We start from the raw sequence: 16,542 nt of genomic DNA on the forward strand, positions 1-16,542 counted from the left end.
GACATAGTTAAAGAAGATTTTCTAATAAATATTTTTATTTTTAAAAAATATGTAATACCTTGGGAGAACACGTGTGTAACATAAAAATATTTTATCCTTTGGGACTGATGTTCTTGTAGCTCATATCCTCCTGAGAATTCGTCATGATCTTTATGTATTTTCCTTCAGGGCACAAAAGCATAAATACTCCATGTGCTTCAGGTTAATCAGTTTTGTATGGCATTGTGGGTAATACTTAGAAAAGTATTCAGTACATAAATAAGTAAATTTACTACTGGGAAAATTTAACATACTAGTCAGATAATTTGAAAAAAAAAAAGAAAATAGCTAAACAAAGCATGTTCAAGGTTGCCATAAATAGATAAGAAATTAATGATCATAGATTGAGGAGTAGAGTGAGATCCATTCAGAGAGGAATGGAATATCAGTGAGCTCTATTCAGCAGGATGATAAAAAGAGTTAAACACTGAAGTAGAGATTCTTTTTTCTTAATAAATCTGTGTAAATATCTTCTTTAAACAGATGTTTGAACTTGTAAATATTTTTGCACACTGATTCAGACTCAAAAAGATGAAAAGAATTGGTATGTCAAATATTTAAAGACCGTATTTGTTATTAAATATGTTTTAACCCACTTTTGTTCTATTTTGGACTTTAAATATTAACCTCCTTTCTAAATTTCTTAATTTTGAATTTTGGAAAATGGTGAAAGAAGGCATATGGAGTGCAATGATATTTACTATTGAAAAACTTTTCCATTAAATTTATATCAGATGGCATATCTAAGACAACTCAACATAACTGCATTATGCCTGATTTCTATTGGTTTTGTGGTGTGAACTTTAATTTTTTAACAGTGTGTGATGGGAATGGTTGGAGTATGTAATTACCGAATTTAGACAAAGAAATAATTTGACATGGTATAATTCTGCTTTAGGTGTTTAGACATGCTTTCCTGCTATTGCTGCATCGAAATGTTTGTATAAATGAAGAAAAATTTATAATAGATTCCTTCATAATTATGTGAATCTAAAATAAATGTCAGGGAGTTCCTGTTGTGGTTCAGTGGTAATGAACCCAGCTAGTACCCATGAGGATATGATTTCGATCCCTGGACTCACTCAGTGGGTTAAGGATCCAGAGTTGCTGTGAGCTGTGGGGCAGTTCACAAATGTGGCTCGGATCTGGTGTTGCTGTGGCTGTGGCAGAGGCAGGCAGCTAAGCTCCAATTTGACCCCTAGTCTGGAAACTTCCATACCCTGCAGGTACGGTCCTAAAAGGACAAAACCCAAAAAACTAAAGGATAAGATAAAATAAATGTCAAGGAAAAATAACGGTAATTTATTTTACCCATATGTTTCTGCATTAATAACTACAGGATTTTGACAGCAGATCTAATTTCCTTATCTTAGATTCTTCCTATAAACTTCTCTTGATATTCCTGGAAACAACTTTTATTTGTCCTTAAAGGTTTATGTTTATTTATATACTTGCCTTTTCAAAAATAATAATAATACATGTTTCAGTGGTTTGGAAATAATAATCTGGACATCCACAATACAGAAAATATTATTTTATCTCGTTCCATCACAAAACTTTAGTAATTTTGTGTTTGATTATGAAGATTCTGATAAAGCAACCTTTCCTTAGAGATATCAGTTTTTTAATCAAAAAGCACTAAAATTATTTGTATAACATATTGCACTTTTAAGAGGACAGATTTAGAAAATACACTCTTTCAAACTTCAGCCTGATTTGCCAGCCGTACAACTCTCTGACTTAATATATGTCCAGTGTTGGGAAGAGTTATCCATGGTTAATATTTCATTAATTACATGTTAGTCATATATTTGAATACCTTATGAGTGGGAAATGTGTGTCTGCCAAAATTTTGTCAACATTTCTGTGATTCATTATGTGTTTCAAATTTACCAGATAGTCACACTCTTCATCTCTTAGGCTATGCTGACCTCAAAATTGTTCACTTATTTAATCGGTATTTTATACAAAGATTAAAATGGTAAGTATGGTAAACAGAAGCAGATAGAGAGAAATTTCATTGGTCAACATTTTTTTTGTTTTCGTTTGATTTTTTTTTTTTACTTAAAAAGGTGTATATTTTTACTTACTTACCATCTTTAACTTTTAAAATGTCCACTTGCTTATTTACATATTTTAATCATCTTTTAATATTTTCCTCAAACTCACTATCCTACCCCTAAAAATTCTTCTTACCTTTCTAGATTTATGTAAATTTTATCTTCATCTGCCTCTTCCCTTCACCTCTCATATCTCATACAATTCCTGAACATATAGATAAATATTTCTGTCCTCTCTTGTATCCTGTATTCTCATTTTCACTCTGTTTTACGTGGCCTATTCCCAGAAGTATAATATTCATAAGAAAACTACAGATTTAATAACATACAAAAATTATAAGAGTGTTTCTGCTGATTTTTATTTTGGAGTAAAAAGTAAGGAGAATGGGGTTGTTAACAGATTGAGGAAATGGAAATACTAAGATTAGGAAATTAATATATCACTGATGTCTTATATATACTTCTCTGAGGTTGGATGTCATAGCTATGATGGCAACTGGGGACAAATTTACAAAATGACACAAAAATCAGGCATTTGACTTGATTATTTGATTAGAATTGTAAAGGTGTACGAGGCACATGTGTGTATGTGTGCTTGTGTGTTAAATGCAAAATATGGGCTAATTTACTTGTAAATACATAATTTTTCTTTTATTATGCAAACTTCTTGATTCAACAGGAATTGGTATCCATTACACCTCATGCACACAATATAGAGTGAAAAAAATATTTTTCCATGTTTTAAAAGCCTCTTTAATTTCCCTCTAATTCATCACATAAAACAATTAACACTTGCGATCATTATTTGGTTATTTTCTAGTAGAATTGCAAACTGCAGATGGAATTCTCCGTCCAGATACTCTGGAAAAGCAAACTAATGTTATTACTGGTATGCCTTCTATAAAACGTGAATGAACTTTATGTTATTCTATCTGAAGTATCATTTTTCTAACTTTAAACATATTTTGAATGTTAATTTTTAATTGAAATGCCTTTCTTCTTTTGTTCCTTCATTTGTTTTTTCCTTCTGTCCTTTCCTTTATTCCTTTCTTTTTCTTTTTCTTTTTTCCTATGTAGACCTGGAAAAGTAAAGGAAATTAATGGGAAACCATACAAAAGTGACAGTGTTTATCTTAGCAGGTTTGACTGATGACCCACAATTGAAAGTTGTATTATTTATCTTCCTTCTTCTCACCTACTTGCTAAGCATCACTGGCAATTTGATCATCATTACACTCACCCTGGTGGATCCTCACCTCAAGACCCCCATGTATTTTTTCCTTCGGAACTTTTCCTTCTTAGAAATTTCCTATACTACTACATGCATCCCTAATTTCCTGGTTATGATGGCAACTGGGGACAAAACCATTTCCTATAGCAGATGTGCTGCTCAGGTATTTTTTGTCTTCCTTCTTGGAGCATCGGAATTTTACTTGCTGGCAGCAATGTCCTATGACCGCTATGTTGCCATCTGTAAGCCCCTGCATTACACAGCCATCATGAACAGCAAGATCTGCATTCAGCTTGTCCTCAGTTGTTGGATCGCTGGGTTCTTTACCATCTTTGTACCTCTCCTCTTAGGCCTGCAGCTCGATTTCTGTGACTCCAACATCGTTGATCATTTCTACTGTGACACAACTGCCCTCATGCAGATCTCCTGCTCGGACACACATCTCATTGAGACGGTGGGATTCATATCTGCTTCAGTGACTCTGGTGGTCACGCTGGTGATGGTGATAATATCATATACCTATATTGCATTAACGATTCTAAAACTCCCCTCAAGTAATCAGAGGAGAAAAGCTTTCTCAACGTGTTCTTCTCACATGATTGTGATATCCCTTTCTTATGGCAGCTGCATCTTCATGTATGTTAAACCTTCAGTCAAACAAAGAATATCTTTTTCCAAGGGAATTGCACTACTCAATACCTCTGTAGCACCACTTTTGAACCCTTTCATCTACAGCTTACGGAACCAGCAAGTGATAAAAGCCTTTATGAATTTGGTACACAGGGTTGTTTTTTTCTCGGAGAAGTGAATATACACTTTCACTATATATGAAAGAAAATAACATAGGAGTCACTTATAATAACAGTGTATCCATTTGTAACTTCAAATAGATATTCCCTTTTTTCCCTTTAATTTCTATGATATTCTTCATCTTTTTAAGCTTTATTTTCACAAAAATCTTAGTTCCGAAGAGTTAATTTTCTTTATATTCTTCAATAGATATCTTGCCTCATCTCACTTCCTTTTACTCCAGATATACGAACAAAATTGAGCTAATTTTTTTCAATCTCTCGTTTTTGAATTCAAAGATTTTCCTTTAAATTGTATTTAACGTAACATGCAATGTAAACACTATCACCATCCTTTATTTATACTTACAACCTCTTAAGATATCCATTTATATCTTTTGCAATTCTACCAATTTATTGGTTTACACACTGTTTCATAGAGTGAAAAAAAAATATTTTAGCAGAGATTTACCATTAGTGTTGAAGCTCAAATTAAAAATTGTTTGCCATTAAAAATATGATTCTTGTGGTGAAGTACTTTCCTTATAAATTAGTTTGTTTCTATTTGAGAATTGTTAAAATTTACAAATATTGCAATTATAGATGAAAATGTTTTAGCTTACCGGTTTAGTTTGAAAATTAATAATGAAATACAATAATTATTGGATGTTTCCATACCCAAAAAAACTGCCTTCAGTAACATGGAATGGGTCTAAAACTGCTTAGGATAACTTACAAATGAGGGTAAGAGTCTTCACTCAGTGTATTCATTCTTTGCAGATTGTCATGGCTATGGATAAATAGATATGTAAATATATCTCCTACCAGGGAAACCAAAAGAGGATAATAAACTAATCATTTCCCTAAGGATTTTTAACTGTAGGTCATTATTTTCTGGAATTTGGGCACTCAAATCAATGTCTGTGTCATGACTAACATTTTAATATATTAAGAATTTTTCAATATTTTTTTCACCGATACACATCATGTTTCCTGATTTTTTCCAGAAATGTGTATGCATCAGTCCATACATTTTATTTCATTTCCTTTTAATTTTGACTATAGATCTTGATTTTTTTGAAAAAAAAAATAGCAACTAAATTAGCATAATAAGATATAGCTAGGAACAAAGTATACATAGTATGTAAATCTTTTTTGTCAGGGCTGCACCCATGGCACATGGAAGTGCCCAGGCTAGGGGCCCAGTAGGAGCTGCAGCTGCCAGCCTACGCTACAGCCACAGTAATCTGAATTCTGAGCCTTATCTGTGACCTATACCATAGCTCATGACAATCCTTAACCCACTGAGCAAGGCCAGGGATAGAACTTGTGTCCTCAGGGATACTAATTGGGTTCATTACCACTGAGCCATGATGGGAACTTCCATGGTATGTAATTGACAGGACAGTTTTATAGATTTCTGTACAATTTGTTAATGAATAACTTACACGATACATGTCATGAATATTATTTTAGGGATAATGCACACAAAAACAATTCATTACATTTTCCTTGATCATTTATATATCTGCTTTTTCCATTTTGAGAAAATATATCTAATGATCCTGGAGTTCTGTTTAACTTTTTGAAATGTTAAGGGCACAATTTGTGAAAAAATATATTTGTAACATATTGAGTCAATTTTATACCACTAAAACCTAAGGCTCTTAGTATTCTTTTTAGTTTGAGTTCTGTTATATGGGAGCCAAAATGAGTTTGCTTCGAAAAGTACTGTTAAAGTGAAACCACTAATTTATAATGAAGCTGTTCTGAAGTGCTTTACTTACGTATTTTAAAATGTTTGCCATCTATTAGTTATTTAAAAGAGAGCATGGTCTACAACTCTTAATTAGAGTCTAACACTTTTAAATTAAAACGTCCCCATTCCCACCCTTCCCACTCCCAGGCAGCTTAAAATTACATCATCTGTCTTCTCCATTAATTCAGTCTATGACATATTACCTCATATTATATCTAATAGTACCATTACCATTGAACTCTGAATTTGAATCCCTAGATAGTTTAACAGTGCTTTTTTTTTTTTTTTTAAATTGGCTTTTGAGCAAGTAATACAACTTCTTAAATAGAGGTACAACTTATTTCTTAAAAGAGCTTCCACCTGAAATGACTAAAGTTCTTTACCCTGAAATGCTTTCAGCTTGTCTGCTCTAATGAGGAAAGCTGAACACAAACACAATATTAAAATAACATCCCTTTTTGACCATTCACTAAATTGCAGGTACTGGTAGGTGTTTTATAAGTAACACTGGAAACAGTGGTGTGATATAATAATTACTGGTGGCACTGGGCACAAGAGCAAAACTTAGCTCAGTAAGGACAAGATTACTTTGAAAGAGAGAACTAAACAATAGAAAAGTGAAAACTTAAACTCAGGAATTCTTAGTCTTCATTACTCCAGGAATTCTTAGTCTTCATTACTCCAAAATTAATTATGTAATGATTAGTGAAAGAATGCTAGTAGTAATGATTTGAAGTAATGATTAGTAAAAGAAGAAAAATAATACATGAAAGTGGGGGAGAAATGAATAAAATTAAAATTCTTCCTAACAGAAGCTTAAATTAAGTCCTTAGAGAACGCAATGAAATAAGTACGTAATAGAAGTTCTAACTATAGAGTATATAACACAATCTGAAAGAGTTAAATAACAATATGAAAGTAATGAGAATAGTTATATGGGTAAATACAGGACTCAACAATTTTTAAAAATTTTAATTTCCATCTTAAATAGATATTTCTCCAAGGAAGACATACAGATGGCCAACAGGTCATCTACTACTAGAGAAATGCAAATCAAAAGTACAGTGAGGTATCACCTCACACCAGTCAGAATGGCCATCATCAAAAAGTGTAAAGCAAGAAATGCTAGAGAGGGTGTGGAGAAAAGGGAACCCTCCTACACTGTTGGTGGGAATAGACATTGGTGCAACAACTGTGGAAAACAGTATGGAGGTTCCTCAAAAAACTGAAAAGAGAACTACCAGATGATCCAGCAATCCTACTCCTGGGCATATATCCAGAGAAAAGATACATGCGTTCCCGTGTTCACTGCAGCACTATTTACAATAGCCAAGACATGGAAACAACCTAAATGTCCATTGGTAGAGGAATAGACAAAGAGGACATGGTATGCATGTGTACACATATATACGATGGAATATTATTCAGCCACAAAAAGAATGGAAATAATGCCATCCTTGCAGTGACATGGATGGACCTAGAAATGATCATACTTGGAGAAGTAAGGTAGACAGAGAAAGACAGATGCTATATGATATCACTTACATGTGGAATCTAATAAATAATATAAATGAACTTATTTCTAAACAGAAACAGACTCACAGGCCTAGAAAACAAAGTTATGGTTGCCAAAAAGGAAGGGGGGCAGATAAATTAGGAGTATGGAATTAACACATAACATACTGCCATATAGATAAACAACAAGATTTTACTGGATAGTACAGGGAAATATATTTAATGTATTATAGTAGCCTATAATGGAAAGAAGTCTGAAAAAGGAATCACTTCGCTGTACATCTAAAACAACATTGTAAATCAACTGTACTTCCATAAAAAGAATTTAAACTTCAAGAATAATTCTGTTAGATATTATATACATTTTTTCCTTTTTTAAATAACAGTTTTATTGAAATATAGTTTACCTACCATAAAATTTACCCTTTTATAGTACAGCAAAGCTCCTTTTAGGAAAGAGTTCCTGCCTAGATCTGGGACTTTTTAGATAATTAAACACCTACAGTGGAACATCTGACCATGATCCAGCAGACGAGAATGTGACTTAAGCTGCTCATCACGAAGTGGACACTATATGATCCACAAATTCATGAGGTCAGATGTGACCAGCACTGGACTATCATTGAGAGGAAGTGATATATAGGATCAGGCACTGATGGGCACATCATTGTAAAATGCCTCGTGCTGGTAATGGCCACAAGTGCCCAGACATGACCTCGGATATGACCTTTGTTGTGTTTTCCTTGGGTCGAACCTCCCTTGTTTTTTGCCACTTTTATGAACCTCGTTTTCTAGCCTCTATTGTTCTTCTGGCCACCTCATATCTTTCCAGTAAATTCATTTTCAGCTTAAGTTAGCCAGAATTAATTTACACTCTTTGCCCCAAAGAGCCCTGATTAATATGAAGAGATGTAGCTTTTGGATTTTTTTTTAATTTTAGAAATTTTGCAAATTCAATTCACATGCAAAAAGACAAATGAATATATAAACTAGCATTTATGTTCATTTAGCACTTACCCTTAAATTTTAGTATTTATCACTGTAAATGTTGATAACAAAGTCTGGAGTTTTTTGGTACCTTGATTTTTTTCTTGATCTAGATGAAAGGACTTCTTAAATTTCTCCCATCTGTTACTGTTGTCTAGAATTCTGTTTTTCCTGACTTTGTCATACTTATTTCAGTTAGTCCTGTTTGTTTGTTTGTTTGTGAGCTAGGTTGAGTTTGATATATTTTTTATTCTGTTTACTCCTCTATCTTTCATTCTTAGAGTTACTTTTAAATTTTAAAGGGCCTATTTTATTTAACATCTGTAGAGTTAATAAAAACTATTCCTCTCTTCACAAGCAGTACAAGGGGCTTAAAACGCTTTAACTTCAATCAACCTTTGATCCAGTTTCACAAGGCATTGTTTCCCAATGTCTATTTCAAATCCATAAATCAGGTATTATTTTTGATTTGCACAGTGATCCATTTTTAGATTAACTATTTTTACAAGGTACCATGTTCATTACTTATTCTTGCATCTCGAATAGCCAAGACATGGAAACAACCTAAATGTCCATGGACAGATGAATGGATTAAGATGTTATACATATATACTATGGAATATTACTCAGCCATAAAAAGACAAATTAATGCCATTTGCAGCAACATGGATGGATCGAGAGATTCTCATACCAAATGAAGTAAGCCAGAAATAAAAAGACAAATACCATATGATCTCACTTATTTGTGGGATCTAAAACATGGAACAGATGATCGTATCTAAAAAAAAAAACAAAAAACAAAACAAAACAGATTATGGCCAAGAAGAGCCAATTCGGGGTTCCCAAGGGGAAAATGGGAGGGAGTGGGATCGACGGGCATTTGGGGGTGTTTTTTTGGATGCACACTGTTACATTTGGAATAGATGGGCAATGGGACCTACTGTACAGCACAAGGAAATGTGTGTGATTGGGTCACATTGTTGTACAACAGAACTTGATGAAACATTGTACATCAACTATACTTCAATAAAAAAAAGAGTTAGTATTTGTAAAGCACTCTAAAGAGAGCTCGGTACATACTAAGTGATCAATAAATATTAATCACTATTATGTTAGATAGTCTAGGTGAGCATACCCAGGAGACTTTACTATCAGCAAACATTCACTAAGGATGGTTTTAAAAGAAAGTATTCATTAAGCAGAAAGCTGATCCTAAATAGACAATCTGAGATACAAGAATAATGAACAGAATACCTTGTAAAAATAGTTAAATCTGTACATATTTTTTTCATATTTTATTGCAGTGTAGTTGACTTATGATGTTGCGTTAGTTTTAGCTGTACGGTAAAGTGAACCAGTAATACATAAGTTCTTTTCAGATTCCTTCCTATTTAGGTTATCCCAGATATTGAGTAGATTTGCCTGTGCTATACAATAGGTCTTTGTTAGTTATCCCTTTTATATATAGTAATGTGTATGTGTTGATCCCAAACTCTTAATTTATCCCCTCCCCTGTATTTCTTCTTTGATAACTAGAACTTTGATCTCAAAATGTTTCTATTTTGTAAATACGTTCTTTTGCATCATTTTTATTAGATTCCTCATATAAATGATATCATGTGATATTTTTCTTTCTCTGTCCGATTTACTTTGCTTAGTTATGATAGTATCTAGGTCTATCCCTGTTGCTACAAATGGCATTATTCCATTTTTTATGGCTGAGTAATATCCCACTATATGTATGTACCACACCTTCCCTTTCCATTCCTCTGTTAATGGACATTTAGTTTGCTTTCACATCTTGGCTTTCATGTAAATAATACTGTAATAAACATTGGGGTGTGTGTGTCTCTCCAAATTATGGCATTTTGCAAACATTCACTCAGGGGTGAGATTGCTGCATCATATGGTAATTCTATTCTTAATTTTTAAGGCACCTCCATACTGTTCTCCTTTGTGGCTGTACCAATTTACATTCCCACCAACAGTGTAAAAGGGTTCCTTTTTGTCCACACCCTCTCCAGCGTGTATAGTTTGTGGACTTTTTGAGGATGGGCATCCTGACCAGTGCAAAGTGCTTCCACGTTATAGTTTTGATTTGCGTCTCCCTGATAATTAGTGATGTTGATCATCTTTTCATGTGCTTTTTTGGCCACCTGTCTGTATTCATTGGAGAAATGTCTCTTTAGATCTTCTGATCATTTTTTATTATTATTTTTGTTTCTTCTATAAAAAGCTGTATGAAATGTTTATGTATTTTTGAGATTAATTCCTTGTCGGTCACTTCATTTGAAAAGATTTTTCCCATTCTGGGAGTTGTCTCTTTCTTTCTTTCTTGGGAGATATGGTTTCCTTTGCTGTGCAAATGCTTTTATTTTTTTTTTTTGTCTTTTTTTTTTTTTTTTTTTTTTTTTGTCTTTTGTTGTTGTTGTTGCTGCTATTTCTTGGGCCACTCCCGCGGCATATGGAGGTTCCTGGGCTAGGGGTTGAATCGGAGCTGTAGCCACCGGCCTACGCCAGAGCCACAGCAACGCAGGATCCGAGCCGCGTCTGCAACCTACCACAGCTCATGGAAACACCAGATCCTTAACCCACTGAGCAAGGGCAGAGACCGAACCCGCAACCTCATGGTTCCTAGTCGGATTCGTTAACCACTGCGCCACGACGGGAACTCCCGCAAATGCTTTTAAGTTTAATTAGGTCCCATTTGTTTATTTCTGTTTCTATTTTCATTCCTCTAGGAGGTGGATCAAAAAAGGTATTTCTGTGATCTATATCAAAGATTGTTCTACCTATGTTTTCCTCTAACAGTTTTATAGTATCTGGCCTTACATTTAGGTCCTTAATCCGTTTTGAGTTTATTTTTGTGTATGGTGTTAGAGAATGTTCTAATTTCTAATGTAAGGGCAGATACTATAAAACCATATCCGTTTTCCCAGCATCACTTATTGAAGAGACTGTCTTTCCTTCACTGTATATTCTTGCGTACTTTGTCATAGATTAGTTGACTATGGGTACTTGAGTTCATCTCTGGGCTTTCTGTTCTATTCTACTGATCTCTATTTCTGTTTTTGTGCCAGAACCATGCTCTTGACCACTGTAACTTTTTAGTATAGTCTGAAGTCAGGGATCCGGATTCCTCCAGCTCTGTTTTTCAAGGTTACTTTGGCTGTTGAGGGTAATTTGTGTTTCCACACAGATTAAAAAAAAATTAGTTTTAGTTCTCTGAAAATGTCATATACAAGAGAGTGGTTAACTGTTGTATGTTAGCCTTGTAGTCTATAACCTTACTATTATCATATTGTTCCAAGAGGTTGAGGTCAGTTTTTTTTTTTTTTTTTAGATTTTCTGCATAGACAATCATCTCATCCTCAAAGAAAGACCATTTTACTTCTTTCTTCTCAATCTGTTTGCCATTTATTTCCTTTTCTTAACTAACCACTTTACCTAGAACCTCCTAGGTAAAATGTTGAAAGTAGTGATTGGGGGCACATTCTTTGCTAGTACCTAATGTGTAGGGTACTACTTTAGGGAAAATGTTGAGTGTTTCAACATTATTTTAGGGGTTGAATTGAATCTGTAGCTTGCCTTGGGTAGTATAATCATTTTGACAATATTGATTCTTCCAAAACAAGAGCGTAGTACATTTTCCATCTCTTTGTGTCATCTTTAAGTTCCTTTATCAGTGTCTCATCATTTTTAAAGAACAAGTCTCTTGTCTCTTTATGTAGGTTATTCCTAAGTATTTTAATCTTTTTGATGTGATAATAAATGGGATTGTTTCCTCAATTTCTCTTTCTGATCTTTTGAGTTGTTAGTGTGTAGGAATGCAAGGGATTTCTGTGTACTAATTTTGTATCCTGCAACTTTACTGAATTCATTGATGAGCCCTAGTAGTTTTCTGATAGCATATTTAGGAATTTTTATATGTGGTATCATGTCATCCGCAAACACTGACACTTTTACTTTTTCCTTTCCAATTTGGATTCCTTTTATATCCTTTTCTTCTCTGATTACTGTGACTAGGACTTCCAAAACTATGTTGAATTAAAGCAATCAGAGTGGACGTCCTTGTCTTCTTGATCTTAGCAGAAATGCCTTTAGCTTTTCACTGTTGAGAATGATCTTAGCTGTGTTTTTGTCACATATGGCCACTTAACAATGGCACTTCCCCCCCTGTGGCTGCCCAGGACTCCTCTTCAAACATTCCTGGTTGTAGCCCTCTGTCCTCCCACCTCTCCAGGCTGTTTCCCCACAGTCAACATCAATCCTCTCCCAGGGCCTGTTCCCCAAACCCCGTGTTCTGTACCCAGCCCCCACCTGTATCCGTGGACCTGCAGTTCAGGCTGAGGCCTGCAGGGTGGTTGCACAGAATATCTATAAGAGTCTCCTTTTGTTCTTCCTGCCACAGACAAGCTGTTGTGCCCTCCACTCCTCTAAGCAGCTGAAACTCCTCTCCTTTCCCAACTGATCTCCGCACTGGCAAGGAGACTCCGTGTAGTGTGGGAAACGCTGCTATCCTTCAGCTCCCTTCCAGGGGTGCAGGTCCAGATCCACTTCCTCCTCTCTTTTGATTTGTTTTCCTTTCATCTTACGCAGTTACATAGATATATACCTCTTGTTCTTTTAGGTGTTTGAGTTCTTCTGCCAGTGTTCAGTAGGTGTTCTTTGAGGGTCATTCCATTTGTAGATGCATTCCTGATGTATTGTGGGGGAAGGTGAACTCCACATCCTCCTGCTCTGCCATCTTGACCCAGTTCTCCTACTTTGCCTATGTTTTCTTTAAGTTGTTTGTTTTCATGTGGTTGCATTCTAAGCTTTCTTTGTATATTTTGAAAGTAAGTTCTTTATCAGATGTGACTTTTGTAAATATTTTCTTCCACTCTGTTGACTGTCTTCTCCTTATCTGGCATTGCCTTTTGTAGACCAGAAATCTTCAAATTTAATGCTAATTACCTTATTCAAGAGTTCTTTCATGAATTGTGCCTTTGGTGTCCATCTAAAAAGTCTTCACCATGTCCAAGGTCTTCTAGATTTTCTCCTGTTATATCTTTTGGGATCTCTATAGCTTTACACTTAGATCTGAAATATTTTTTGAGTTAGCTTTTGTGAATAGTATGAGATCTGTGTCTAGATTCACTTTTTTTTTTTTTTTTTTTGCTTGTGGATGTCCATTTGTTTCATAATCATTTGTTGAAAAACTAGCTTTCCCTTAAACTCTTCTGTCAAAGACCAGTTGAGTATATTTATTTGGGTCTATTTCTGGATTCTCTGCTCTTTTCCCTTAATTTATTTGTGTACCATTTCTCTAGTATCACACTGTATTGATTCCTATAGCTTTATGGAACAGGTTGATGTTGGGTAAAGTCAGATGTCTAAATTTGTTCTTCTCTTTTAGTATTGTGTGTCTCTTCTGAGTCTTATGTCTCTTCATATATAAATTTTAGAATCAGTTTTTTGGTATTTGTAAAATAACCTGCTGCATTTTTAATCGAGATTGCACTGAATCTATAAATCAAATTGGAAAGAAAAGATGTCTGAACAATATTGAGTCTTCCAGTTCATGAGCATGGGATAGCTCTCCATTAATTAATTCTTTTATTTCATTCTTCAGTTTTGTAATTTTCGTCATATAGAGATTGTTATATATTATTAGAGTTATATCTAAGTATTTCATTTTTGTGGGTCATAATGTAAATGATGCTTTGTTTTTAATTTCAAATTCCATTTTTTTTTATTGCTGGTATACAAAAGAGTGGATGACTGTTGTATGTTTAACTTGTATTCTCTGCCTTACTATTATCTCTTATTGTTCCAAGAGTTTGGAGTCAATTATTTCAAATTTTCTACATAGACAAACATCTCATCTGCAAACAAAGACCATTTTATTTTCTTTCTTCTCAATCTGCATGCCATTTATTTGCTTTTCTTAACTTATTGTTTTACCTAGAACTTCCAGTACAGTGCTGAAAGTAGTGATTGGGGGAATTCTTTCCTAATATCTGATCTATGGGAAAAGTGTTGAGTTTCTCAACATTGAATGTTATGTTAGATGTAGATATTTTACAGATACTTTTTAAACTTTTTAAAAAGTTCTTCTATATTCTTATTTTAATGAGAGCTTTTAATTACAAGTTGATGTTGGAATTTTTCAAATACTTTTGTATCTGTTTATATATTCACATGAATTTTTTTTTCTTATTGATTTCATGGTGAACCAGGTTTACAAACCCGGAATAAATCCCACTTTGTCACAGAGTATCATCCTTTTTATACATTTAAAATCAATATAACATATATTTTGAGTATTTTGTATCTGTTCACAATACATATTGGTCTGTAGTTCAAGTTTACAGATGTCTTTCTCTGGTTTTGAAATTACTTTAACAGATAGAGGGTATTCAATTTATATATTTCTTCTTATGTCCCTTGGAAGTTTCTGTCATAAGGATTTTATCCATTTAATATAATTTTTCTATGTGTTGACATAAGTTGTTCATAATAACTCATTATTCTTTTAATACCTGTGGGGCCTGTAATGATGTCATCTTATCAATGCTAAAATCAGTTAGTTGTGCCTTCTCATTTCTCCATGATGATTGTGACCAAAGATACAGCAATTATATTTATCATCTAGAGATTTGTTTTTTGTCTTCACTGGTGTTTCTATAATTTTCTGCTTTCTATCTCATAGAGTTCTTCTCTGGTTATTCAGTGGTTATCGTACAGTATTTGGCAAATACTTCTGAAACAATTGGATATTCAAATATCATCAAATTAATTTTGATCTATGCTTAAACTATATTAAAAATTACTATAGTTCAGTACAAGTTGGTAGGATATTTTGCTGAGCATAAAGATCAGGTAAGGAAGTGGTTTGCAAACCCAAATAGAATATTCGTAGGACATTGGAACATAGAATAAAGCTCTCCAAAAGATGGGGAAGAGTAATGATCTACACCCAAGGAAATATTTTACTCTTTGGTTCCAGTAGTTATAAGGAATTTAAGAATATAGACCAGTGTAAATGAGATGTCCAAAAAGAGGAATTTGGGGGGAAGAAGGGTATTAAAAATTTTAAATAGGGATTCAGCATGTTAAGAGGATAAGTTCATCATGATTAACCTTCTAATTGTGAAATAGAAACAGGAAAATAACAATTTGCAGTAAAATTTAATCTGTCAGTTCAAGGCAAATGACCTCTATCTCCATCGTTGATTCTTATTCCCCTTTTATGAATCTTAGCAAAACTACAATAAGCAAGGGCAGTGAGTTGTTTTTTTCTGTAAAGCTGAAAACCAAAGAAAGGCACTTTTGCAGAATCCTAACCATGATAAAGTATTTATTTTCCCTTGCACAAAATGTCACCTGATAGCTAAGAGACCATCGTGTCCTAAGAAATATCCACTCTTTAGGAACTTGTATAGTTCCCAAATGCCTGAACACAATGCCCGATTGATTCCAGTTTGATTCCTTACTATATGAATTTTTTAAGAAAGTTATTTATTTATTTATTAGTCATGACCATGGCATGTGGAAGTTCCCAGGCCAGCAATCAAACCAGTTCCGTAGGAGAGACCTGAGCCACACAGTGACAATGCTGTATCCTTATCCAATAGGCCACCAACGAACTTTGTATGAATATTTTAAAGCAGTAATTAATTAATTAATTAATTTGTTGCCATGGTGTGCAGTGGCCTGATGTGGGATCTCAGTTCCCAGATGTGGGATTGAACCTGGGTTGCAGCAGCGAAGGGGCCAAGTCCTAATCAGGAGACCACTGGACGTTCCCAATTTATTTTAAAGAACATGCTGGTCTTTTGAATGATACTTTCTAATGATATTAAAGAAAGAATAATTGAACTATATCAGCCTCTTGGAATAGACCATGATGAAAACAATATAAAAAAAGTTTATATATATGTTATTACTGAGTCACTTTGCTGCACAACAGAAATTGCCATGACATTGTAAATCGGCTATACTTTCATAAAAAAAAAGAATGATTGAAATATGTTCTAAGTGTCACTGTCAACTATAACTCATGTTCCAAAGACTTTTCTTCAGCAAAAGACTTTTAAGTCCATGCTATAACTACATGTGTTATATTTCATTTTTCCATCCAGTTTCTGAAATTAACTTATAAACCCCGAAGAGTGTTCA

The 16,542-nt window shown here is 34.0% G+C and overlaps 2 protein-coding genes across 3 annotated transcripts in view; both read left to right on the forward strand.

Annotated features, from left to right (window-relative positions):
• Positions 1 to 16,542, forward strand: part of LOC146403204 (uncharacterized) — a 732,844-nt gene that overhangs the window by 132,393 nt on the left and 583,909 nt on the right. The window lies entirely within an intron of this gene.
• Positions 3,200 to 4,138, forward strand: LOC110258872 (olfactory receptor 6C74-like). The gene has a single exon (XM_021082114.2). The coding sequence runs from the start codon at positions 3,200 to 3,202 to the stop codon at positions 4,136 to 4,138; it is 939 nt and encodes a 312-aa protein (XP_020937773.1).

The sequence above is a fragment of the Sus scrofa genome, chromosome 5, assembly GCF_054392235.1.
Source record: "Sus scrofa isolate SSC_HxYL_T2T_F1_AM1 chromosome 5, Sscrofa_HxYL_maternal_Yorkshire_Landrace_v2.0, whole genome shotgun sequence".
NCBI classification, from domain to species: domain Eukaryota; kingdom Metazoa; phylum Chordata; class Mammalia; order Artiodactyla; family Suidae; genus Sus; species Sus scrofa.